Source organism: Tubulanus polymorphus, chromosome 2, assembly GCF_964204645.1.
Source record: "Tubulanus polymorphus chromosome 2, tnTubPoly1.2, whole genome shotgun sequence".
Lineage (NCBI taxonomy): Eukaryota > Metazoa > Nemertea > Palaeonemertea > Tubulaniformes > Tubulanidae > Tubulanus > Tubulanus polymorphus.
Genome location: NC_134026.1, coordinates 29,468,945 through 29,493,362, shown reverse-complemented (window position 1 = coordinate 29,493,362; position 24,418 = coordinate 29,468,945). Strand labels below are relative to the sequence as shown.

Below are 24,418 nucleotides of genomic sequence, written 5' to 3'. Positions count from 1 at the left end.
AAACGTGACAAACAAACTGAATTGTCAGTGTGTTACAACACTGATGACCTCCTTTAATACTGCTGCTTGCTGCTGCGTGTTAATTGATACACTCTGTTTTGGGGTGATATTGAGTGCAGGAGTCTCCTCCTTCCTGCTTCAACTGTCATGTAGAAACGTGACAAACAAACTGAATTGTCAGTGTGTTACAACACTGATGACCTCCTTTAATACTGCTGCTTGCTGCTGCGTGTTAATTGATACACTCTGTTTTGGGGTGATATTGAGTGCAGGAGTCTCCTCCTTCCTGCTTCAACTGTCATGTAGAAACGTGGCAAACTGAATTGTCAGTGTGTTACAACACTGATGACCTCCTTTAATACTGCTGCTTGCTGCTGGGTGTTAATTTTTACCACCTTCCATGAACTTCTTGAATTATTACATTAAACATTATTACAATAAGAATTATTACATTAAACATTATAACATCATGAATCATCTTCCTTAAATACTGCTGCTTGCTGCTGGCTCTGTTTTGGGGTGATATTGAGATCAGGAGTCTCCTCCTTCCTGCTTCAACTGTCATGTAGAAACGTGACAAACAAACTGAATTGTCAGTGTGTTACAACACTGATGACCTCCTTTAATACTGCTGCTTGCTGCTGCGTGTTAATTGATACACTCTGTTTTGGGGTGATATTGAGTGCAGGAGTCTCCTCCTTCCTGTTTCAACTGTCATGTAGAAACGTGACAAACAAACTGAATTGTCAGTGTGTTACAACACTGATGGACTCCTTTAATACTGCTGCTTGCTGCTGGGTGTTAATTAATACACTCTGTTTTGGGGTGATATCGAGTGCAGGAGTCTCCTCCTTCCTGTTTCAACTGTCATGTAGAAACGTGACAAACTGAATTGTCAGTGTGTTACAACACTGATGGACTCCTTTAATACTGCTGCTTGCTGCTGGGTGTAAATTCTTGCCACCTTCCATGAACTTCTTGAATTATTACATTAAACATTATTACAATAAGAATTATTATATTAAACATTATAACATCATGAATCATCCTCCTTAAATACTGCTGCTTGCTGCTGGCTCTGTTTTGGGGTGATATTGAGTGCAGGAGTCTCCTCCTTCCTTCTTCAACTGTCATGTAGGAATGTGACAAACAAACTGAATTGTCAGTGTGTTACAACACTGATGACCTCCTTTAATACTGCTGCTTGCTGCTGGGTGTTAATTAATACACTCTGTTATGGAGTGATATTGAGTTTTGGCGAGTTTTGTTTCCTGGTCGTCCTTATTGCGACTTTACGTTTTAAATGTATAAATATTCAAAACAGCTATCCATCGATAGCTTTGTGGTGGTTAAATCATTGAAATGTCGCTGGTGTCGGTACTTTGTATATATTGTAATATATGTCAGTGAATTGGGATTGATTATGTTTCCTGATCGTCCTTATTGCGACTTTACGTTTTAAATGTATAAATATTCAAAACAGCTATCCATCGATAGCTTTGTGGTGGTTGAATCTTTGAAATGTCGCTGGTGTTGGTTCTGTGTATATATTGTAATATATGTCGGTGAATTGGGATTGATTATGTTTCCTGATCGTCCTTATTGCGACTTTGCGTTTTAAATGTATAGATATTCAAAACAGCTATCCATCGATAGCTTTGTGGTGGTTGAATCTTTGAAATGTCGCTGGTGTTGGTACTGTGTATATATTGTAATATATGTCGGTGAATTGGGATTGATTATGTTTCCTGATCGTCCTTATTGCGACTTTACGTTTTAAATGTATAAATATTCAAAACAGCTATCCATCGATAGCTTTGTGGTGGTTGAATCTTTGAAATGTCGCTGGTGTTGGTTCTGTGTATATATTGTAATATATGTCGGTGAATTGGGATTGATTATGTTTCCTGATCATCCTTATTGCGACTTTGCGTTTTAAATGTATAGATATTCAAAACAGCTATCCATCGATAGCTTTGTGGTGGTTGAATCTTTGAAATGTCGCTGGTGTTGGTACTGTGTATATATTGTAATATATGTCGGTGAATTGGGATTGATTATGTTTCCTGATCGTCCTTATTGCGACTTTACGTTTTAAATGTATAAATATTCAAAACAGCTATCCATCGATAGCTTTGTGGTGGTTGAATCTTTGAAATGTCGCTGGTGTTGGTTCTGTGTATATATTGTAATATATGTCAGTGAATTGGGACTGATTATGTTTCCTGATCGTCCTTATTGCGAATTTACGTTTAAAATGTATGAATATTCAAAATGGCTATCCATCGATAGCTTTGTGGTGGTTGAATCTTTGAAATGTCGCTGGTGTTGGTACATTGTATATATTGTAATATATGTCGGTGAATTGGGATTGATTATGTTTCCTGATCGTCCTTATTGCGACTTTACGTTTTAAATGTATAAATATTCAAAACAGCTATCCATCGATAGCTTTGTGGTGGTTGAATTATTGAAATATCGCTGGTGTTGGTTTTGTGTATATAATGTAATATATGTCAGTGAATTGGGATTGATTTTGTTTCCTGATCGTCCTCATTACGACTTAACGTTTAAAGTATATAAATATTCAAAACAGCTATCCATCGATAGCTTTGTGGTGGTTGAATCATTGAAATGTCGCTGGTGTTGGTTCATTGTATATATTGTATCAGCAAATTATTATCACATTATTGATTTTAAAAGTGTTATACTCAAATATGCTATTGTTTGATAGCTTCATTTTGGTTCCTTGCAACTGAAAGTTGTTAACTGTCATGTAGAAACGTGACAAACAAACTGAATTGTCAGTTTGTTACAACACTGATGACCTCCTTAATTAACTACTGCTGCTTGCTGCTGGGTGTTAATTAATACACTGTTTTGGGGTGATATCGAGTGCAGGAGTCTCCTTCTTCCTGTTTCAACTGTCATGTAGAAACGTGACAAACAAACTGAATTGTCAGTGTGTTACAACACTGATGGACTCCTTTAATACTGCTGCTTGCTGCTGGGTGTTAATTAATACACTCTGTTTTGGGGTGATATCGAGTGCAGGAGTCTCCTCCTTCCTTCTTCAACTGTCATGTAGAAACGTGACAAACAAACTAAATGGACAGTGTGGTACAACACTGATGGTCTCCTTTATTACTGCTGCTTGGTGCAGCGTGCTAATTCTTACCTCCTTCCCTTAACTTCTTGAATTATTACATTAAACATTATTACAATAAAAATTATTGATTTAAACATTATAACACCATGAATCATCCTCCTTAAATACTGCTGCTTGCTGCTGGCTCTGTATTGGGGTGATATTGAGTGCAGGAGTCTTCTCCTTCCTTCTTCAACTGTCATGTAGAAACGTGACAAACAAATGGAATGTCAGTGTGGTACAAGACTGATGACCTCCTTTAATACTGCTGCTTGCTGCTGGGTGTTAATTAAAACACTCTGTTTTGGGATGATATTGAGTGCAGGAGTCTCCTCCTTCCTTCTTCAACTGTCATGTAGAAACGTGACAAATCAATTGAATTGTCAGTGTGTTACAACACTGATGGACTCCTTTAATACTGCTACTTGCTGCTGGGTGTTAATTCTTACCTCCTTCCCTGGACTTCTTGAATTATTACATTAAACATTATTAAAATAAAGATTATTACATTAAACATTATTACATCATGAATTATTACATAATTACATTATTAAATTACACATTATGTTACAAAACACTGAGGGTGAATTACTGCTAAATCAATTGGTGTTGATGAAAGTTAAGTGTTACAAAACACTCTGGATAAATTACTGCTAAATCAATTGGTGGTGATGAAAGTAAAGTGTTACAAAACACTCTGGATGAATTAAGGCTAAATCAATTGATGGTGATGAAAGTTAAGTGTTACAAAACACTGTGGGTGAATTACTGCTAAATCAATTGGTGGTGATGAAAGTTAAGTGTTACAAAACACTGTGGGTGAATTACTGCTAAATCAATTGGTGGCAATGAAAGTTAAGTGTTACAAAACACTGTGGGTGAATTACTGCTAAATCAATTGGTGGCGATGAAAGTTAAGTGTTACAAAACACTGAGGGTGAATTACTGCTAAAACAATTGGTGGTGATGAAAGTTGGGTGTTACAAAACACTGAGGGTGAATTACTGCTAAATCAATTGGTGGTGATGAAAGTTGGGTGTTACAAAACACTGTGGGTAGATTACTGCTAAATCAATTGGTGGTGATGAAAGTTAAGTGGTACAAAACACTGTGGGTGAATTACTGCTAAATCAATTGGTGGCGATGAAAGTTAAGTGTTACAAAACACTGAGGGTGAATTACTGCTAAATCAATTGGTGGTGATAAAAGTTGGGTGTTACAAAACACTGAGGGTGAATTACTGCTAAATCAATTGGTGGTGATGAAAGTTTAGTGTTACAAAACACTGTTGGTGAATTACTGCTAAATCAATTGGTGGTGATAAGAGTCAAGTGTTACAAAACACTGAGGGTGAATTACTGCTAAATCAATTGGTGGCAATGAAAGTTAAGTGTTACAAAACACTGTGGGTGAATTACTGCTAAATCAATTGGTGGTGATGAAAGTTGGGTGTTACAAAACACTGAGGGTGAATTACTGCTAAATCAATTGGTGGTGATGAAAGTTGGGTGTTACAAAACACTGTGGGTAGATTACTGCTAAATCAATTGGTGGTGATGAAAGTTAAGTGGTACAAAACACTGTGGGTGAATTACTGCTAAATCAATTGGTGGCGATGAAAGTTAAGTGTTACAAAACACTGAGGGTGAATTACTGCTAAATCAATTGGTGGTGATAAAAGTTGGGTGTTACAAAACACTGAGGGTGAATTACTGCTAAATCAATTGGTGGTGATGAAAGTTTAGTGTTACAAAACACTGTTGGTGAATTACTGCTAAATCAATTGGTGGTGATAAGAGTCAAGTGTTACAAAACACTGAGGGTGAATTACTGCTAAATCAATTGGTGGTGATGAAAGTTAAGTGTTACAAAACACTGAGGGTGAATTACTGCTAAATCAATTGGTGGTGATGAAAGTTAAGTGTTACAAAACACTGAGGGTGAATTACTGCTAAATCAATTGGTGGTGATGAAAGTTAAGTGTTACAAAACACTGTGGGTGAATTACTGCTAAATCAATGGTGGTGATGAAAGTTAAGTGTTACAAAACACTGAGGGTGAATTACTGCTAAATCAATTGGTGGTGATGAAAGTTAAGTGTTACAAAACACTGAGGGTGAATTACTGCTAAATCAATTGGTGGTGATGAAATTTAAGTGTTACAAAACACTGAGGGTGAATTACTGCTAAATCAATTGGTGGTGATAAGAGTCAAGTGTTACAAAACACTGTGGGTAGATTACTGCTAAATCAATTGGTGGTGATGAAAGATAAGTGTTACAAAACACTGAGGGTGAATTACTGCTAAATCAATTGGTGTTGATGAAAGTTAAGTGTTACAAAACACTGAGGGTAAATTACTGCTAAATCAATTGGTGGTGATGAAATTTAAGTGTTACAAAACACTGAGGGTGAATTACTGCTAAATCAATTGGTGTTGATGAAAGTTTAGTGTTACAAAACACTTTTGGTGATTTACTGCTAAATCAATGGTAGTGATGAAAGTTAAGTGTTAAAATTGAGATTTAGTGATCCCTCCCTTCCCCTCTTGAATTGTCAAGTTAATTGTGACATAAACTGAATTGTAAGTGACTTAAGGCTGGGGTGATATTGAGGTTTATTGCCTTCCCCTCCTTTCCCTTCTTGAATTGACAATTAAATTTTGACATAAACTGAATTGTTAGTGACTTGATTATATTACTCCACTTAAGGAGTGATAAAATTGTCGGCGTCTAAACTCTGATGATGAGGTAAACCAGTTTCTAAGTCTGTGAGCCGACAGTGTAAAAAACTGTTAGAATTCAAATTACTTTAAAGATCTTCAGAAAGATGGTCGATCATCGTAAACACTGGTGAAAACAATTGACTTCTCAATTTGCACTTGACGTCCCAATTTACACTTGACGTCTCACTATGCACTTGACATCCCACTTTGCACTTGGCGTCTCACTCTGCACTTGACATCTCATTTTGCACTTGGCGTCTCACTCTGCACTTGACGTCTCGCTATGCACTTGCACCAATGCATAAGTTGCACTAAACAGCACTGGCAGACCCGCGGGTCCATGCGCATGGTTAGCAAATTGATCAGCATGCAGCATGCCATCTTTGTGTGTGGAAAGAATTTACAAACAGCTGTGATTTTAAAATTAAGGAATGTATTATTTGTATCATTCCTTGTAAAATCTCAAATAACGATTATGTAAAGATAAACATAATATCAATTTTATGATGGTGAAAATATCAAAATGTCAAATAATTAAATATCAATTTGTAAAACGAGAGGAAAGAGAAAGATGAAAGTACCAGAAAGAGAAGTGTTGGATTGGTGTCTGTTGTCAGTAGAAATCTGAGGTACTCTACTGAGGAATCTCCACTCCCCAAACAGAGAGTTCAAGATGATACTGAAAGTTTCTGAGGTTCCTAGAAATTTCACTAAGTAAAGACTTGAAATTAGGTATAGTATAAATTGCTATGAATTTCGTTATAGCTAAGAATGTTCTCAACTAGGACGGTAAGTTAGTATTACGTGTATTTCATATTTCCCTTTTGTAGCGTGTATTGATTTGGTCATCTAGTACAAAATACCAAACGACTGACAGGAAACAGGATTGTTCCAGTTGTCGTTGAGAAATATTTAAGGTGTCATGAGTCTGAATTGACTATAAATCAGGTAAAATTGTACTTGATATGAACTTCTTTGCAGGAACAGTCGACTTAAAGATGGTTATGTTTATTTTATGTACTTTTGTTGTAGCCAGTGGACTGTTGTTGTTAGAGACGCTCAAAACCAGAGCAAAGGAAACAGTTCAGGAAGTGTTGAGCAAATTCCTCAAGGTCCGAGTCATGAATCTGAATTGACTATAAATCAGGTATAATTGAAATTTATTTTGAAGAAGAGTCTCAGAAATGATATCATAATTCATATTTTGTGTTTTATCATTGTAGTATTGAGCTTGTGGTTGGCCGTAAAATATCAGACGACAGAAAAAGATCAGATCAGAGATGCTGACAAATTTCTCCGTCAATTCGGGAATTCTTTCAGTGTTTGTACGCAGAAATCGAAGTACTCTGGGGCATCTCCACATCAAACAGAAAGTTCAAGAAGATACGAAAAGTTACTGAAGTTCTGAGCAATTTCTCTTCTATGTCATGTGACTAGATTGACTATGAATCAGGTAAAATTGAACTTATGAATTTCTTTGCAGGAACAGTCGACTCAATGAAACTGGTTACTTTTATGTATTTTTGTTGTAGCCAGTGGACTGTTGTTGTGTAGTAAGAGATGTGCAAAACCAGAGGAAAGGAAAATATCAGAGTTCTGGAAGAATTGAGCAAATTCCTCAAGGTCCGAGTCATGAATCTGAATTGACTATAAATCAGGTAAAATTGAAATTAGATGAATTTTGTTTTTATGAAGAGTCTTATGAATGAAAATCATAGTTTATATTTAGTACATTGTTGTTGTAGTTAGTATTGAGTTAATCGTCACACAATACCAGATATCAAGATGGAAACGATACCGATGATGCAGATCAATTTCCTCATGAAAAACCTAAGAGACATGTGTCTGAATCTACTAAAAAGCAGGTATAATTGAAATTTATTTCAAAGAAGTCTCAAAAATGATATCATTATTCATATTTTGTGTTTTCACATTGTAGTACATGTATTGAGCTTGTGGTTGGCTGTAGAATATCAGACGACAGGAAAAGATCAGATCAGAGATGCCGACCAATTTCTCCGTCAAATCGGGACTTTCAGTGTTTGTTACCGCGAGTTATCGTAGTTCCAGAGATGCCGACCAATTTCTCCGTCAATACGGGACTTTCAGTGATTGTTACCACGAGTTAGCGCAGTTCCAGAGATGCCGACCAATTTCTCCGTCAAATCGGGGCTTTCAGTGATTGTTACCTCGAGTTATTGTAGTTCCTGAGATGCCGACAAATTTCTCCGTCAATACGGGACTTTCAGTATTTGTTACCGCGAGTTATCGTAGTTCAAGAGGTACCGACCAATTTCTCTGAGGCTGATGGCTTCAGGGATAGGTTGAATGTAAATACACATTGTACATCTATTGGAAAATAAATATGAACTGATGGTTTGATTGGCTGGTTTGTTGTTGAATCTGATTGTGGGTTATTAATTACTGATGTGCTGCGACTTAGCGTTTTATATGCATACATTTCAAAGGGCTTCTCTTGTTTTTGTTGTGCTGGTTAAATTATTTTGTAAATGATAATTGAGGATGTCAAACTTTGGTTTAGAGTTTTGTTACAGTGATGAATGAATGCACTGTATATGCGGAGATTATGTACTTGTGACTGCGTTTGTTTTTGTAAATACATTTATTTTTTTTAAATGATTGTTTTTGTGTTGCATCTCATTGTGACGATGTTAAACTCTTAACTCAAGATACTCAGTTTGCTCTTGACTTGTTTGATTATTATATTGATGAATACATTGATTTTATGGTGTTTGATTATCTGTTGAACTATTGTTTATGAATACCATTTGAACTACTAACCACTAGTTGTTTTAACATCAGTATCATTAATGGTCAGTTGTTCTCTACAAATTATATGTGTTATTATTTCTTTATATAATGTACGGTGGACTCTCTTAACTAGAATCATTTCAAGTCCAGTCACTTTTATCTTGGAGTAATGATTTTCCAAGCTTACATCAACTCGGACATAAAGACATTGAACTATTGCATTGAAATTCTTTTATCTGCAGGTGACAATTATCACCTTGTCTTTATTGATTCGAGTTAGTCAAGTCTATTGTACATGGATTCTTTTTTCTCTGGAAGTGAATTAAATGAAACGAGACGACAGTTGAACCCCATTAATACGATTGTGTTTAGGACGAAAACCGTTTATTACGATCAGATTTTCGGCATGTCCCTAACTTTCAGAAAAGATAAATCTATTCAAGCGCTACAGTCCAGTATATAGTTGTTGCCGCTGGTGGAAGCGAGTTCGGGAGCGATACCGGACCCCTGGCAAGCGAGGATGGTTCCTCACACGACGCATGTTCCCCGCAGTAGCCTCGACTGTCAAAGCTGGCTTCGTGCATTGTGGACTGTACCGCAGACCAGAAATTACAATCTGACGGGGCGGCGTTAGAATGATATTAAGGAAAATCCCTATTTCTGAATCGACGAGATTTTCATATCGTTTTTTTTTTCGTCTGTCATTAAAGAGGCTATACGTGCAATAACAGCGAAATCCAATATTTGACCCAAAACTCGAGTTTTCAATTAATATTTCCTTTGATTATCTGCCAATCAACTATTGATGTTTTTGACACGAATGAAGTCAAGAACAATAAATATAAATTGCGAGGTCTAGTATTTGTTTCTCATTATTGATACAAATTAATGTTCAACTGGTACGGCAGTGAAAGAACTAATTTCTGTGTTTGCTCATTCAGACGTCAAGCGACCACTGGACACGTATCCCAGTTCAAAGGTGAGAGGTTATTGAAAGAGAAATTCTTGCCCGACGGGTGAGGAATTTGAGCAAAAGTTTGTAGCTCCAATCAAGCTCAGTCAAGGAGGGGTGTTGGCATCGGGCGATAATACTGAATCCATCCTCTCAGAGTCCGCGAGGTGAGGGTGTCAAATGACTCCACATCCATCACTTATACGCTCATTCTTCAAAAAACACCTGAAATAGATGTTTATGTATGTGGGATCAGAAACTTTACAACAACAGGGGCCCTGATTGAGAAAGGAAGGAGGGTGTGGTGCATGGAAAGCCATTTTTCCGATTATGAAATACAGTTTCAAGTCAGTTTCAAATGTGACGAGAGTTTTGTTGTTTTTTCCCCAGATGTTTCTATTAGTTGTTTTCCTCGTGATTCTTATGAACAGCGGATTGACGACCGTAGGTTCGGTGCCGGTTCCGGGTAAAAGGAATCGGGCCTCCAGCCGCGCTGGCTTGTGGAGTCAGGAGGGGGAGATATACTATGATTACATTATATTGATTGATTACGGTGTTGTGGTTGTAGGAAAAAATCCCTTTGTAAATGTCCCCTAGCTAATAATCCCTAAATCTTCAAAGTACCGGCAAGTAAAAATATATCCACTCTACGATTGTGCAAGAACATTTCAAAGCAAGATATTTCTCCAATATTTTTCATTCGCGATACTGCAACATATTTGAACTGTACAATTAACCCTTTTCGTCGTGATAAATCTTTAAATAAATTCTTAGAATTGATAGAATTAATTAACTTTTCATTTGAAATATTTCAGAATGAATTCATGCTGGTGTAAATTTTAACTGTATGATAACTCTTTTTAACTTGCGATAGGTTTGAGCTGTGCGATAAATTTTGATAATGAACTGTTTATTTGTAGTATTTTTCAATTGTACAATAATTAGTGCTTATGATATTCTTTTACTATACAATAGAGTTGAATATATATAAATTGGATACCTTTATATGCATACATCACTTTCATAGATCTACTTGCACCCTAAGTCAAGAGATGGGGGATTTTTACTGAAAAATTTACTGAACAAATTTAATTATAATGAAACATTTTCGTAAGTGAATCGTTTGTATGTGTAACTGGGGTAGCTCTTGTGTGCTGTGTCTGAAAAAATAGAGAACATAGCCATTAGAGTTTATATCCTGGGGAACGCCGAATCATCAGTGGATAAGGATGATATATGATTATTAAAAATGTAGGGACAATAATAATATTCAAAGTATTGATAAATCGATTGCATTTCGGAAACTGACCACCTAGAGATACGCGATGTAAGATTAAAGCAAATTACCAATGATATGTAACCTATTCAAAATGGCACAAAAGGCAAAAGTGTCCTTTGAAATTCAATCGAAATTTGTCTCATTATCTCGATCAAAAGGCGTAACACAATACGCGTTAATTAATGTAGTTTCTATGTCGGTTTGATTATAGGCCAAATAGCATTAGTCAGTAACATATCCATATAATGAAATTGAATAGGCGCGCGCCTGTTGTCAATTAAGATATTCAAAGATGTTCGATTAATTAAAAAACGGGAACTGAGAGTTTTCTGCATTTTTGATATGTTAGAGAAATCTGTATGATCTTTCAAATGATCTAATTCGCTAATACCGCCAAAAACTAGAAACATGTTAAAAAAAGCCCATATTCCAGATTCTACTTTGCTGAATCTATTATCAAGGACGGATCAGAGACACGCGACCGCAATTAAAGTGTTCAAAGTCTATGTATAAAAAAACGGGAACTGAGAGTTTTCTGAATTTTTTATATTTTTTGATATCTTCATGAACCTTCAAATGCCGCCAAAAACTAGAAACATGTTAAAAAAGCCCATCTTCCAGATTCGATTTTGCTAAATCTATTATCAAAGATGGGTCAGAGACACGCGACCGCAATTAAGATGTTCAAAGTAAAAAAATTACAAATATTTGTTCTTATTTCCATATATATGCTGAATAAAAAAGGAGCGATGGGGAACAGATAAAAATAAAATTCTTTGGTTTTACCTAGATCCGTAGTCAAGTTAATGATAAAAAACGGCCCTCCGGATCATTCATAATTCATAAGTTCTTTTTGTGTTAAGCTATTTTGATAAAATGTCGTTTTACGCAGTCAATCGGGTTGATACTGATAGCGATCGATAATCAAGATCAACAACAGGAAACAATCATAGTATTCGCCATTTCAGCAGGGTAATGACACGAGTTTGCATTTTAAGTATTGCCGGCAGTGAGACACGTACGGGAGAACCGGAACCTGAATCTGGTAGATCCGAATAAAGTGATAGCTTCATGTAGGTGTAGAATACGGCAACTAGTCAATTCCAACATGGCTGCGCCCATAAGTGTCGACGACGACGAAATCGTTCTTCATCGAAATAAAAACTGTAACGCAACAATTCGACGCTATGGTATGAGGTCGAATATGAACGATATCCTTAAACTGTTGCATGATTCTGTGTTTTTGATTGGTTTTGTCCTATGATTCTGTCCAAAATTTGCCGTAAATTAGATGTTTACAATGATTTACTTCCGGGTTGGAAAATATCCAATTCAAAACAAATATAATTTATTGGGCTACAAATACGTTTCATGGCTATTTATAGGTGCCACAGTAATATCATGGGTGTCTGCTGGTAAGCAGAGGCTATTTCTTAGGTAAGATGATGAAACCTTATGTCTGATGCAGCTTAACTTTCTCTTCGTCTTGGGTGATAGGACTTAAATACACTTTTTGACGTTTATCTGTTTTTGTCTGTTCATAGAAATATTTTTCAATTCTAGTGAAGAGGCTCATTTGAAAAACAATAAAGCAATAAGGGGAGGAATTCCATTAGTATTTCGTGAGTTTCAGATTTCTGAAAAAGTCGTTTAACGAAATAAGTTGAAGAAAAAAAAATTACAAAAATTGCCTTTGATATTTCAGCTAATTTTGGCCCATGGAAACTCGGTCCTCAGCATGGTTTTGCTAGGATTAAGATGTGGAATTTAGAAACAGATCCTGTCAAAGTAAGCGCTCACTGACGTTTTATTCAAGTGAGAATGCATGGATTTTTCTTGATATGATTTATCGAATTGCAGGAAAGCAATGGTGATTTGAAAGCAGTTTTTAGTTTAGAAGATGACGAAGAAACAAGGAAAATGTGGAACTACAGGTTTGTGGATTATTTTGCAGTTCAAATTCATTTGATAAACTAATTATTCATTGATATAATTCTTAATCTATTACAGATTTAAGTTAGAATATACTGTTGTTTTACAAGAGAAATCCCTTCTCACAAGTTTGAAAATCATCAACAGAAGTCAGTAATTTTTCCCCCTGATTATTGTTCATGTTACCTCATCATTTCTGTTACTTCAAAAACTAGTTTAACAGGTCCTTACTAATTGTTATAATTTATTTGTAGGTGCATCATTCTTTGATTTTACATGTTTATTGCACACATATCTGTTAGTACCGGAAGTGACAGATACCGTTGTCTCCGGACTTAAAGGCTTAAAATACATCGATAAAGTAAGAGAGGAGTTTCGCAAATTTCAATTAAGATTATCTTATTTGAAGGATCGTTCATAATAAGGGTGAATATGTTTCAGGTGAAATACAGCGAAGAATGTGAAGAAGATAGAACTGAGGTTGTAGTGAATGAACACACAGATAGGTAAATTATTGCTCATCTTTCATTCGACTTCAAAATATTGAATCAGTTTCGATTTTTAAATGTCTTCACCAGACCTGACTATGACCATTATTTCAGATTCGTTTCTACTCCCCGTCTCTAAAAACAGCTCAATTATTCCCAAAAATATCAAATCAAAAATATTTCCAATTCATTTACGAATTTAAAAGTATTACTTTTGATGTCAATTTATATTTAGAGATAACAGACGCGAATGCTTGAATGATATTCATGTTTGATGTCGGTGATCATTTATCTTATTCAGGATTTATATAGACAGTCGAGGAGAACATGAAATTAGATATGCTGAAAATGGTAAACAGACAATAGTCAACCTATCGAAGTCAAACCTTCCCGATACTGGTTCGTATTTTTGTTTCACGTATGTTTGTAGCAGTAGGTCTCGGTATATGTCAATAAAGCGATCCTATTTTATATTTTTCAGTGTTGTGGAACCCGTGGAATGAGAAAGCGAAACAGATGTCTGATTTCGGTGATGATGAATATCGTATAATGCTATGCGTAGAAGCAGGACGAGTTAATCAACCTATAGCTCTAGCAGCTGGACAAGAATATCTCGTTTCACAAAAATTAACTCTTAAAGAACATTAATAAACTATGCATAATGTGACAATCTTTTAAAATATTTAAATCTGTCTATTTTGAAAAGTAATCCGTTTTTCTATCTAATTTTGATATTCTAAAATCTCGAGTGTTACTCCGGTTATATCAATGCCCTATTACATTTTTAATCGCCTATAAGATTATATATTTATTATGTATTTATCTTTGTATTTCTATTTTATTAATTGATTTGTTGTTTTCCAATCAATAAAATGATACTGACCAAGTCTATATTTCAAGAATGACATCGTTTATCTTTATTTCCTGAATTGCATTTATTCAATGGATAGAGGACAATTTTTCGGGCTTCCGATTGTGGTATTCTAATCTTTATTCAACTGGAGAATATTCGACTTGAAAACCATTAAAAGAACGAATGAAAGACGAGGCAGTTCTCCAATGTGTTAGATACAGATAAGCAGGCTCGTTAAAGCGTGGGGGTAGCGTAGTTCGAAACAAGTAGTTTTGCTAATTTTTTTACTAAAAGTTATTCGGCTGAAATGTATTGAAACGATTACTACTATGTATATACCTGTATTGGATATGTTCATTTATTTACACCGCAGCGACATCAAGAGGTTATTTCTGAGTATTAAATTCTTCTTAGGTTGGCCCCCTGTTTCAGTCAAATTAAAAATGAATCCCGTACGCGAATATTCCTGATGAGTTGATCTTAAATTTTAAAGAGTTTAACATTGGCCAGGCTTCATGTTGATTGATGTAGTTTTTGGCGACCGAATCATCACACGGCTCACGTCAGGGAACAGACATAATTGATGCGTGTTCTGGTGTTTTTATCAAAAGTTGGTGAATTGATTGTTGGAGTGAATGATTCAGGTAATACTGCTATAACTGATGGCTGGATTGATTTTACGTATATCAAATACAGCTCATTCAATCATCGATAAAACCTGTAAACAATATGATACGAATATTCAATAGAATTTGCTGAATATAGAAAAATTAATTTTGCAAATACAATTTACGTGTGGTCGCTATATGCGGCTTTCATACGATCGGTGTAACGGATGTTACCTGTTATCGACGAAAAACTGAAAAACTAACGCAATAAAACGACAGTTGGATGCATAGGGAAGGCGTCTGAGTGATTGCGCTTCTTTTTCTGGCTACAGGTCATGAATTCGTGTTATTAGGAAAATGTGAATATATGCGGTCGATATTGAAAAAGATCGAATTATAAACTTAAAATTGTGATGGATTATAAGAAGGGATTATAGGAATCATGGAATCGTATTGCAAGTTTTTCCGAGGAAATATCTGTTATCGTGGTGTAATTTTCTTGTTTTGGGTAGCAGGGTTGATAAGATCTGTGCATGCTTCACTGGCAGGTAAGAGTAATGGGCTTTTTCAAATTCGAACGGTCAAATTATTGATCTCAGACACCGGCCCTTCGTGAACAATGGCTGATGTTATATGAATTTTACAACAAAATTATATATAAACATTACAAACTGTATGCGTCGTAGATTGTTTCAAAATAGTACGGCGACATTCTTTTTAAAATTTTGCTTGAAATTGTGACAATGAAAAAAGAAAATTTACTACAGATCTATAAATATCATTAACCAAAGTATTTTGGAAGTAAATTCATGTTAGTTCTGCGAATATCTTTAACATCTTTAAGTCGTCTGAATATGTTAAAAGCAGATATATACGTATATTCAAAAGCTACATTACGGAGGTAAGAGACACCAGCTGTTTATTTCTGGGGGAAAAAGCTCGCAGCTGCTCTTTGTAATAACAACAGGTTTTACCATTTACCGAACGAACGTTCCGTCAATATATGATTAATTAGAGCGACGACATCAGCTCATAATAGCTGTCTCCAGTTTGTTAAAAATAAATATTGCGTCAACTGACGGAGTAGGGCCGTGAGCTCTTTTACGTCCGATCTTCACGTGTTCTGGTCACGGCTTGCCATTTTTCATCACATTTGCGCGAGCTTATTCCCAAGAAATACCATTTTGCTTTCAACTTCCTTGAATTAGGAAGGGAACATAATTACTCACAGTTCAGTCCGTATTCCAATATATCCAATATTTCAGATTATTGTCCAGAGCCTAATGATAAAATAGGATGGAATTCATTTCCAGTGAATTCAACCGGGGAATTTCTTCATTTCCAACACTCTGTTTCATACTTGGGAAAGTTTTATACATTTTTATACGTAAGTCGTTAAGAAGAACCGGTGGATATATGTGAACTTAAAGTCACGTCAATTTTACATAAATATGATGTCATTTAAAAGCATGTTTGTGTTGTTTCAGATAAGTAAAAATGGACACGTAATCTTTTGTAACAATAAAACTGAATATTCTACTGATGAACTCGATTATCCGTTTAACAAACAGATTGATCTACCAGTGATTGCTGCGTATCATATTCAGACAGCACCAATCAGAGAAAATAGTAAAATACACTGGAAAACTCGTTATGAAGGAACTGAAGTATGAAATGATGATTATGATTTATTTGAGAATTGTTCAAATTACTAATTCGTGGAAACATTTCAGGCTGTGGCAAAGACTATTCACAATAATTTCATGTGGACCTATTTATTACACGTGGATTGGACTCAGTTTTATATGATAGAAGTTATTTGGTGCGGTTTGTTACCTCCAAACAGCGGTAAACAGGTATGATAGAAGAGCGTTATCTCTTACTCTAAATGAAACCTGTGAATATATTTTCTTAATACTTTAGCAAAATAGTTTCCGTTTGATGATGGTGTACGACAGAAAGTCCGGAAGAAATTTTATTGGTCTGAAGTATTTTTCGCTAAATTGGGGGAATTCTAATGTCTACGTAAGTTTTGATAATGCGATCTTGGAAAATGATTGCAAGAAATTCATTTTAATTCATTTTAATGATTGGACATGTTTTGTAATTACCGTATTTGAAGGCTGGCTTTAATGGTGGTAATAGAGTTGGTTGGAATCCACTACCAGGTTCCCAGACGGATCTAGTGACTAATCTGGCTAGATTCAGTGGTTCTATGATACAGGGAGAATATTATTACGAAGTTGCACATGAACGCTTAATTCGAGGAGGTTGTATAAACGAGAAAAATACAAATATAGGTAAGTTGTTGAACTGGAAAAAAAATGAAAAACCGTATCCAAGCCTTTTCATATCAATATACACCGTAATATAAATGTTCATGCATCATAGTTTCTTATCATTAAGGTTTTGAATTGGAAATCTATCCTCGAGGAGGAAGCATGCTTGGAAAACATGTATTTGATGTATCAGGATTTTGTTATACTGGTCAGATACCGACTATTTCTTTATCGTCTCCTGATAGATCCAGCAAGATCTCCCCGTCGTGTAGCCGTAGATATACTCACACTTACTATCGCTGTATTTCGCCATTCTTATTTCAAATCGGTGCATTTTCGGTGCAGTTTGAAAACCTGACATCGACTGCTATTTTCAACATCGGTGCGCGTCATATCATACGAACTGCATTTCGAATTTCATCTCTGTTCCGTCAGATCATTGATACGTTATATTTTTCATTCAGTACCTAATTTGAAACCACCTGTGAATATACTCTCAAATGCGTGGTTTGAATTAGATCCACCGAAAATCGAAATACTCTGGAACAACAACGAATTAGATTTCGGAGATGGAAGAGACCGGTATTACAATAGACAGTATAACATCATAGAATTCTATGGTTATAGTGAGGATATAAATGGAACGGTAAGAAATCCGACTCAACGTGGATTTAAATTCAATTTGAATATTTCAACTCTAGAATGATTGTTAGACCGTAAGCGGTTACCACGAATTGAGACATATTATCTATACCATCCCGAGAGTTGAGTGATAATCAGATGGTGATGGTATCTTTTGATGAGAGCGTTTAAACTACGTAATTACGTACAAGGCGTATCGACCGTATATCAAATGTCTTCTTATTTGGGAATGTTACAGGGCAACTGGAGACGGCTTGAGATGGCAAAACCGATTTATGAATTATCTCGTTGGTCGACGGAATACACGATTCTCAAGGAATCATTAGCATGCAAGTCTCGTAACGATGAATGCATGGATAAATTTATGGAAATCGGAGCTGTAATTGTAAAACGAGATGGTGATTCACAAATGTAAGTTATTATTCCGTTTTTCTCCATATATTGCATATATTCAAACGAAGAATTGATGGGTTTTTTTGTTGTCGTTTTTTCAATTATAGCTTGTCGTCGAAATTGGTACCTCTCGGTTGGTTCCATGACCCAGTCAGATCGCAGGCCAGTTTATCACGAGGAAATCATTGGACTGAACAGAAGTGTCTGGATTGGGCGGATAAAGATTCGATACTAGATCAATCATGGCGAGATAAAGTCCTCGGCTGTCCTTGTAAACAGGGACAGGCTTTAGCTGACATGGGAAGATGGATCCTAGACGAAAATTGCAATTCAGAAAATAGTTCTTGTATTTTCAATAAAGGCGCACGTCTTTGTGTGTTTTCAGCTCATCCAACGTAAGTCTAACGAATCTAATAGTTTGGAAAAGGTTGTTTCGTTCGTCTAAATACCGGTGATTATTTCAGTGAAGATGGAGCTGGAAATCATTGCTGTTACGACAAGCAGCAAAATCTGATTTATACTCAAGAGGGTTTAGCTGGTAGTAATCTATTGAGATATCATCCATACGCTTCTATTCCTCAAATAAATCAAACTGCTAAATCTAACCCGTTATTTTCCTATTGGCTTCACGACCTGATGCCATTACTCTACTGCTGTCACTGGTCAACACAATCCTGTCATCGGTTTAAAGACCTCAGACCTACGAAATCTTGCGAGAATTATACACCTGCAAAACCAGGTATGACAGAATATATAGATTGTATCCGATTGAAATGATATCACAAATGGTAAACCGTTACAGCTCTGAAATATGAATCTTCTTCAGCGATGGTATTTGGAGATCCGCATTTGGGAAGATTCGACGGTCGAACTCTGAGGTTTAGTGGTCTTGGGGATTTTTGGCTTGTGAAATATAAACACACGACCGATGAATCTGTCCCTATGATTCAAGCTCGATTCAGAAGAACTCCCGCAGAGACTGGTTGGTTTCTTCGTTCATTGTTCAAATGTAAAAAAGCTTAGTGAATATTTTAGTACGTTCTATTTTATCAATAAGGTTTACTGAAGAATGCTACGGCATTATCAGCAGTTGTCATAAGATCTCCATCATCAGACCAGGTTGTAGCTGATATTTCCCATCCATCTGGTCGGATATTGAATATCAATGGTAAAACGATATCGCTGGATTCTCCGATAGATTCCTGGCAAAAATACAAAGGTACGCGTTTGTAAATCGGTGAGATCATATTTGCCTGAAAAAAATCTGAGAGTAGAGATTTAAAGCTTTATTCTCTTTAACGTATTTCAGGTTTCACATTGACTGTAAAAATAAATCGTAAATTTGATGTGATGTTGAGATATAAGACTGGTATAGGAGTACGGTTACAGTTGTTTGGTCGTCTGTTACAAGCTACATTTACATTCCCAGATATTTACCAGGTAAAATGATATAATCATCCACGTATGAATCTTCTGATTATTGTCCTGAAAAAACTACGGAAGCGATAAAGGGCCTCGAGTTGTCGCGTTCAAACTCGACAAGTCGCCATATTTATGTCGACATATCGCGATATATCGCGTCAAGTCGACATGAATATGTCGACATATCGTGACGTTTTCGCGACAAATTTCGCTTTTTTGCCCATTTTCCACGGGACAAGCCGTCATTTGAAGACATGTCTAAATGTAAGATGAGACACCAGTAATATGACGACTGAGTTGTAAGTCGTCATGAATATGTCGACTCGTCGCGAGGAAGTGGTCGAGAGAACGAAATATGTCGTCAAAATGTCATGATATATCGACATATTCATGTCGACTTGACGCGATATATCGCGGTATGTCGACATAAATATGACGACTTGTCGAGTTGGAACGCGACATCTCGAGGCCCTTTATCGCTTCCGTAAAAAACCTATGCCAAAAGCTTTAGGACATTTTAGGATATGTAATAATGGTATGTGATTTTTAACTGTTGACTTGCGGAAAGATTCAAGATAATGCGATAGATCTCTTTCATTCTCGTTTTGAAAATGCCTATCATGCGCATCTCTCTGTATATTTCACTTACGTAGAATAAGACGGATGGTTTATTAGGAATGTGGGAGAAGACGACACGAAACAAAAAAGCAACAACAAATTCCAATGAATCCGAATATAATTTACTTAAAGAGAAGTGTATGTCGAATTCCTTTGATGAAAATTTCTAATACGTACGTATGTTTCAGCGACTTCGCGTGCACTGAATATTATCATCTCACTTTCAGGGAGAGTGGCCAAGTCAGATAGTTTATTCACTTACTTGGCTCCACAGACTTATGAATCTATGAATCAGGATGATGGCTATAGACCACAATTTAATTTGAACAGCACAAACCATACAATCTGTGAAGGAAATACGGCTTGTATGTTTGATTTAGAGGTTACTGGAGGAGATGCGGCCATCGCCAATCAAACTAAAATTGCAGACGGCGAATTCAAAGTTCTACAGAGTAACGCAAAACTGAGTAATTACACGTGAATTTCATACAGGCATATTTATTTACTTTCGGTGTCTTAAAACTGATCATGGTATCAAATATCAATGTGTGCTCCTTCAAACAAAACGAAGGGAGCTTCCATATTTCAATTTTACAAGAATTGTTCATATGATATTTGTTTAGCTCGGAGTTGTGGATTTTTGGATTTACCACATGTTGTTAAGAATAGCACGAGCACAATCGAAGGTTCTGCAGTTTTGATGGAGCGATGTTCTAACGGTTGGTATCTGAAAGGTGATCGTGTTTACATATGCAGCCCGGAAAGCTATCCCATGTGGCAATTCCAACAGATCTCTCTTTGCGAAGGTACTATTCTAATAATTGTTCCTCGTGGGTGTTTGGTTGTGGACATCTAGATTGTAATCCATTATCCGGATATTTTCTAGATACAACGCTTAAGAACGTGATTGTAGGCGTCCTCGTCGCGGCATTTGCAGTTTTAGCCATAATAACCATAATCGTAGTTACGTGGTATTTGAAGAAGAAAAAAAGCGAACCGTTAGTATAAATTCACTAATATTGTGGTCTTATCATCGTCGTCAGAGGTTTCAATGCTCCACGAAACGATCAGATTTCACCGGCTCTTTATCTCATAGATTAATTGATCAATCAATTTCATTCAATTTTTTTCAGGGATGAAGACGAAGGCATCAGGTAAACTCCCTATCCTGCTCCTGCTCCTGCTCCTGCTCCTGCTCCTGCTCCTGCTCCTGCTCCTGCTCCTGCTCCTGCTTGTCTAAGACGATCAATTCTCCTAGAAAAAATTAAACGAACGAAAAACAGATATCAAAATAACATTGCTATATTTCTGATATATTTCAGGAATCATCACGCCAGTAACAAGTCAGGTTTTGATAACGCAATTGTTTGAAACTTCGAACTAGAAAAGGTTTGTGAAATGACTACTATTTTAGTTTTTTTGTCAACTGGATATGATTCGTTTAGCAGCGCGCACCAGAGAACTCCTGTATTCATCTCTACTATTGTCTATTTCACTACAGATCTGCTGCAGTATTGACGATAAAATGCTGACGATTCGAGGTTTCATCTTCAGTTCATAAATTCCAGATTCGATCATCATCAATAAATCCATTATGTCAAAAATAATCTGAATATGCGAATAAAAATCACAGCTACCAGAAACCTACAAACAACAGAAATAAATCTTTATACCGGAACTCAGTGATAAATATTTGATTAGATATTTCTAATCTTACTAACCAACTGGAGAATTGTGTTGAAATGTTGAAGATTTTCGAAATAAATAACAAATAAAACGACTATTAAACACAGAACGGGTCTTGCTCCTTCAGAGATTGATGATGTTTTATGGAACGTATTCTTAATATCAACTTCATTCATTTTATTCATAGTCGATGGTTTGAATTCGCGTAAAAACTTGACAATTTCTTCCTGAAAACCGAAATATAGGAATATACGTTCAATTTCGTTAAAAACTCATCAAAAGATAAAAGATATTAGAACATTCTTACGTTAACTGCACCGTGGTTTATAGACTGATATCTGAACCATAGAAGGATATCTATTGATTGTGTAAAGCTAGTCGTTTGTGGCTCGGAGAGATTTTCCAATAAGCATCGAGCAGCTATTAATTGATATTCAGGATAAGAACAAGTCAACCACCAGATCTGCGAACAATTCTCCTTAGATCGAGTATTCATCAAAATATTCCACAAGCTACACACCTGAATACTGAGCAGAGAACTAGGAATAGAGTAACCTATAAATATAGAAATATCCATTTAATTAGTGGGCAGGTTATTTGAAATGGAACAAAAAACTATGTAAAATGCAGATTTACCAGTAATAGAAGCCGTACTGAGGGTGTTCAGTAAAGGTATCAGATTCACAGGATATGAAGACAATTCATGACTGGTCTGAAATGATTAATGAAGAGATAGGCTACACGAATTTGAGGAGAGAATGAAAGGGTTCTTACGGATCAGGGATTTCCTGATATTTCCCTGAACCTAGACCAAATTTTACCGTTCTGAATTACACCTGATATCCCTGATCTATAGGAACCCTGGTCCCGGTTTTAAAGACTGGTATTATCTTTAATAACCAGGACCCAGTTCCACAGTAGAAAATGAACTAACTTTAACTCAGAGTTAACTCTAACTCACGACTGTGGAACTGGGTCCTGGGGGCTAGCTCAATTGAAAATGAACAGAGTTAACCACTGAGTCTATAAAACTGGGTCCTGGAGAAGAATACAAGTAGCTCTCTTTACCCGAGTGGATTGTTGAATACATCTGAAAAGAGCAGTTGAGAAATGAATGAGTCTCAAATCACGACCAGTCCGTTGATATAAATCATGTAACATCAGTATAAGCATTGAGAGTATGTGTGCACTGGAGGCTGCAGCCTGAACCTTAAAAACACAATTAAAAGCATCTCACAACAGGTTGAAAAATTCAACACCTTCACAGCTTTTATGCAAAATACATACAATATTTTCATGAATCAAAGCTGATTTCATTTCAAAAACCGATATATAACGCGATTGTTCTATATTCGCTTTGATATTTTTCAGTAATTCCATCTCCATACTTTGCCTGTGATTCATCCATAACGACTTCAGACACGAATACTCTGTAGTAGACAAATAAAACACTGTGTCAACTGTAGGTGAATAAAATGCCCCATTTCATGGAATAAGATTTTGAAAATATATCAAAATGAAACCACAATGTTTTGGGTGTCATTAACCCACAGAAATATTGACTTTTCTCTTTAATAGCTCTTCGAAATCTTATTGCATATGATTCTAGTGTGAGAATTCCTGTCTATTCCATAGTAGAATTTATCAAATGACATTTTTAAACATCTTTGAAAGATAAGTTTAATTTCATAATACGCCCTATAGTACGTTACACACTTTGTATGTTCTAAACATACCGCATGGAACCTTTTTGATATAAACGATTTCACTAATTTTCTGCCAAACAGTAGCTGCTTCACTTGGAGGAATTCTGATCAACCAATTCATGAGATCTGAATAAATCGGGGTAATAATTGCTGGATATTCTACAACGAAATCCAGTACCTCGAGTATCAATGGAATATGGGATAAATCGTAACACTGGTTAAAAGTAGTGCGCATTCTGGCTATCATCTGAAAAGAGAATAACGACTTATCAAGTGGTTGAAAATTCGCAATGAGTAAAAAACTGCAAACAAAAACAGAAAAAAAATTAAGATTCTCAGAGCTTTGGTTTTCAACAAAAACCTAATCATTCTTGACAATGGATTTTCCTTGAAAGCCGAAAATTTTGTCATTATGGGTTTCGATCTACGATAACTAATTGAACAGCAGCAAATTAGACTCCAATAAAATTCTTACTTTTTCAATATGTAACTGTAAGCAATCAGGATGACTATAACCGACAGACCGAACTAAACCATACATTGATTTTGAAGTTGAACAAACAGTTTTTCTGATGAGTCTCTAGAGGAAAAAAAAGAAAATATTTATGGACGATTTCGAAAAAACAAATTCTTTATGACAATAAATAAGGATGATAATCACCAGTGCCCAGATGCTGATTTTCTTTAATCGGACATCATCAGATTTAAGAGCTGATAAAGGGTATAAACACTGTAGAAATGCTTGGTACGTTTGTTGATTCTGTGTCACTGTTGAACTGTAGGCTAATAGATTAAATAGATTCCCTAACTGAGGATACATCTCAAATACACGCAGTGGATTATCCTGAAATCATTATCATTGTTTAAGACGAAGACATTGCTATAATTCACATGGTCCAGTTTCAAGTAGGCCTA

At 36.0% G+C, this 24,418-nt stretch overlaps 2 protein-coding genes and 1 long non-coding RNA gene across 3 annotated transcripts; 2 read left to right on the top strand and 1 right to left on the bottom strand.

Annotated features, from left to right (window-relative positions):
• Positions 1–6,314: 6,314 nt before the first annotated feature.
• LOC141900773 (uncharacterized) lies at positions 6,315–7,217 on the top strand. Its single transcript, XR_012618766.1, has 4 exons — positions 6,315–6,605; positions 6,704–6,821; positions 6,906–7,020; positions 7,097–7,217. It is a non-coding gene; the product is annotated as an uncharacterized LOC141900773 (long non-coding RNA).
• Positions 7,218–11,865: 4,648 nt separating this feature from the next.
• LOC141899867 (uncharacterized) lies at positions 11,866–14,110 on the top strand. Its single transcript, XM_074786456.1, has 10 exons — positions 11,866–12,066; positions 12,262–12,313; positions 12,440–12,498; positions 12,582–12,664; positions 12,737–12,810; positions 12,887–12,957; positions 13,063–13,169; positions 13,250–13,314; positions 13,598–13,695; positions 13,778–14,110. Exons 1-10 carry the CDS (start codon positions 11,985–11,987, stop codon positions 13,942–13,944), a joined length of 858 nt encoding a protein of 285 aa, XP_074642557.1. The 5' UTR covers positions 11,866–11,984; the 3' UTR covers positions 13,945–14,110.
• A 7,230-nt stretch (positions 14,111–21,340) lies between these two features.
• LOC141899162 (uncharacterized) lies at positions 21,341–24,044 on the bottom strand. The gene is made up of 9 exons (XM_074785319.1): positions 23,979–24,044; positions 23,534–23,750; positions 23,085–23,227; positions 22,866–23,006; positions 22,434–22,509; positions 22,105–22,352; positions 21,833–22,024; positions 21,567–21,755; positions 21,341–21,365 (listed from the first exon to the last, which is right to left on the bottom strand). Exons 1-9 carry the CDS (start codon positions 24,042–24,044, stop codon positions 21,357–21,359), a joined length of 1,281 nt encoding a protein of 426 aa, XP_074641420.1. The 3' UTR covers positions 21,341–21,356.
• Between the last annotated feature and the right edge of the window lie 374 nt (positions 24,045–24,418).

Coding starts and splice junctions, on each gene's coding strand:
- LOC141899867 (XM_074786456.1), top strand. CDS start 11,985: ATGGCTGCGCCCATAAGTGTCGACGACGACGAAATCGTTCTTCATCGA. Junction 12,067..12,261: donor CGCAACAATTCGACGCTATG/GTATGAGGTCGA, acceptor GGCTATTTATAG/GTGCCACAGTAATATCATGG. Junction 12,811..12,886: donor AGGAAAATGTGGAACTACAG/GTTTGTGGATTA, acceptor AATCTATTACAG/ATTTAAGTTAGAATATACTG.
- LOC141899162 (XM_074785319.1), bottom strand. CDS start 24,044: ATGTATGGTTTAGTTCGGTCTGTCGGTTATAGTCATCCTGATTGCTTA. Junction 23,751..23,978: donor TACAGTTACATATTGAAAAA/GTAAGAATTTTA, acceptor TTCTCTTTTCAG/ATGATAGCCAGAATGCGCAC. Junction 23,007..23,084: donor CTTTGATTCATGAAAATATT/GTATGTATTTTG, acceptor TGTGTTTTTAAG/GTTCAGGCTGCAGCCTCCAG.